Source organism: Chionomys nivalis, chromosome 8 (assembly GCF_950005125.1).
Source record: "Chionomys nivalis chromosome 8, mChiNiv1.1, whole genome shotgun sequence".
Lineage (NCBI taxonomy): Eukaryota > Metazoa > Chordata > Mammalia > Rodentia > Cricetidae > Chionomys > Chionomys nivalis.
The window spans coordinates 93,345,717-93,348,624 of record NC_080093.1 but is presented as its reverse complement, the minus strand read 5'-3'; the positions used below and the strand labels follow the sequence as shown (position 1 = coordinate 93,348,624).

At 41.9% G+C, this 2,908-nt stretch overlaps 1 protein-coding gene across 1 annotated transcript; it reads right to left on the bottom strand.

Moving 5' to 3' along the window:
- Positions 1-757: 757 nt before the first annotated feature.
- On the bottom strand, positions 758-1,705 carry LOC130880312 (olfactory receptor 51I2-like). Its single transcript, XM_057779287.1, has one exon. The coding sequence runs from the start codon at positions 1,703-1,705 to the stop codon at positions 758-760; it is 948 nt and encodes a 315-aa protein (XP_057635270.1).
- Positions 1,706-2,908: the final 1,203 nt, after the last annotated feature.

Here is a 2,908-nt window from a genome sequence, read left to right as displayed (position 1 = left end):
TACACTTTCTCTTATTGGAGCAGTGAGAAACTCAGAGAACTAGTAAACACTTTCTAATATAAAACTCTAATTTGTTAGAAGGAAACAATAGTTTATAGGTTTGTTGATTTGTTCAAACTTTATTTTCTTCTCTTAGTTACTCAATTGTTATTCCTTATTCAATCACCCTTCACTTATTCCTTCATTATTAGTCCAACAGATCCTATCTTAACGGGACAATCCTGGCAAGTGTAACGTGGATGGGCAGAATGTCACAAAATTATTGCCACAGAATGGTTCTACTCTTTGAGGAGAAACGTATCTACGAAGAGTGACAGAACAGTCACTACAGTTATAAGCGAAGGGCTGGCAACTTCCATGAGCAGAAACTAAATGCTGATGTACCTCTGGTCTCCCTTGTGGGGAAAACACTTAAGGAATCTTAAAGTCAAATAGATCATTGCAACCGTTCAGACCCCAGGTATCACAACACCATCACTTAAAAATAGCATTTCATTGTTGTAATGGCTAAAGTGCTGTTGGTTTTCTTGAAAACAAGATTGCTTTCTGTCTCCAAAGAAAAGTTAACAAAGTTAAGTTCTAGGTATGACCCTAAATGGTGTTGGCAGGTACTAGCTTAATAATGTAGATTAAACTTCTTAGCAGTGATCTTAGGACTTTAAGCACACACCTCACATCCCTAAATTAATCTCACCCTGCTCTGGTGCATGGCTATTCATACTTCCAACACTAGATCACATTTCTGTCTTTGCCAGAATTACAACTTGACCCTGAAAAGCATCTTGAGAAGTCTCCTACGAATCTCCTTTGTCTTAATGGAGTAGATGACAGGATTTAACATGGGAGGAACAAAGAGATAGAGGGTAGACATGAGGATATGAACCGCATGAGGTAAGCCAGCCCCAAAACGATGCACAATGGACACACTGACCATGGGCACATAGAAGATGAGCACAGCCAAGATGTGGGACACACATGTGTTGAGTGTTTTCAGGCGCTCCTCCCGAGATGCAATGGCCAGCACTGATCGAAGGATAAGCACATAAGAGATGAGAATGAGTGCCGAGTCCAGGCCAAAGGTGAGCAGCACAATGGACAGCCCATAGTGGCTGTTGAGGGAAACATCAGTACATGCCAGCTTAATCATATCCACATGTAGGCAGTAAGCGTGGGAGAGGATGTTCTGAGGGTGGCAGAAGGGAAGTCTGTGCAAAAGTACTGGGAAGACCACAATGAGAACAAAACTCCGGAGGACTGTTCCCAAGCCCATGGCCACAATTCTGGCATTGGTGAGCACTGTAGCATAGCGCAGTGGATTGCATATGGCTACATAGCGATCAAAGCTCATGGCTAGAAGAATGCCAGACTCTGTCCAAGAAAAAAGATGTATAAAAAACATCTGGGCCAAGCATGCGTTAAAGGCGATCACTCGGGCATGGAAACAAAGGGCAGCCAGAACAGTTGGCAGAGTGGAAAGAGACACACCTAAGTCATTCACAGACAGCAGGGACAGGAAGTAGTACATGGGCTGGTGCAAGCTCTGCTCCTCCTTGACAATGAGGAGGATCAAGGAGTTGCCTACAATGGAGATGGCATAGAATAAAATGAAAGGGAGGGACAGCCAGACCTCCATGGCTTCCATTCCTGGAAAGCCTGTCAGAATAAAGCTGGGAGCCTCAGAGGCATTGATCCTGAAGTTACCCATGAGAGGACAGGGTAGTTTGTCACCAGTCAGATCGGTGTTTCATACAAGCTACACCATGTGTCCAGTCCTGGCACAATCCCTGCGGAGGAAAAGGCAGCACGCAGGGATTTTCATGACAACACATGCATAACCTCTGAAGGCAACTGAGCTAAAAAGTAGGGAAACTCTAGCCGTGAGAAGAGGCTTCTTTTTAAGGCTCTTTCAGGAGAAAGAACTGGCAGTCTCTCCAAGGGAGCCGTCTCATTCAGCCTCTTAGTAGCTCCCTGAATATGGTCTTTATGGCCATTCAGTCAGCTCCATCCATATGCTTCACACTTCATAACCATGACCTAAGATGATCTACTGGAAATTAAATTTTCATCCTGAAAAATAAGGAAATAGGTGTACAAGTAAAGAAAATAAATCACCCCAAGGATCTTGATAAGGAAGCTACATGGCTATAATTTCAATTCTAACCCACTACAATCCCCAGTATTTTCCTATAAATTGATTAAAATATCACATGCTTTCATATTCATAACATACCATTGTTGTTCCTCTATTAGAATATCAGATTTCCTTAGATGTAGAAGCTAATAAATGCTACCCTACACCAGCCCAGTGAGATCATGAGAGTGACAAGCCTTTCATTTTACACCCTTCGCCTTTGTTTTCTTATATATGCTTTATAACCATCCATTTGAGAAAGAAAGACACTTAACAATATTTTGTAACATTTCTATGGCAAACCTACAAATCTTCGGGGGTCTGATCAATTTCTGTGTCTCACAGGTAATCATTAACACACACACATCCATCATTGAACAACATACAGTTTCCATATTTACTATTCTATACAACCCTCAGGAAAGATCGTTTTCTGTGGCAGAAGTATTCTATCAGGAAATATTAATACTAAATATCAGGAGAAAATTGCCTGTTGGAGGATAAGGGTTTTGAAAAGAGTCCCAAGGATCCATGAATGAAGGGCAGGTTTGCTGGGAAGCAGCATTAGTTTTGATGAGATAGGAAAGACAGACAAGAAACACTCAGAGAAACCTTTAGAGTGGGATGAACCCCTGACAGCATCATGCAAAGAAAGAACACTGCTGGTTTTAGGGAAAACTGTCCCAAGGTGAACAGACTTCTTGAACACCCTAGTCTCATTCCACTATGAAATACATTCCATGGTAAGGAAATCTAAAACTGCCTTAATAGAAATCT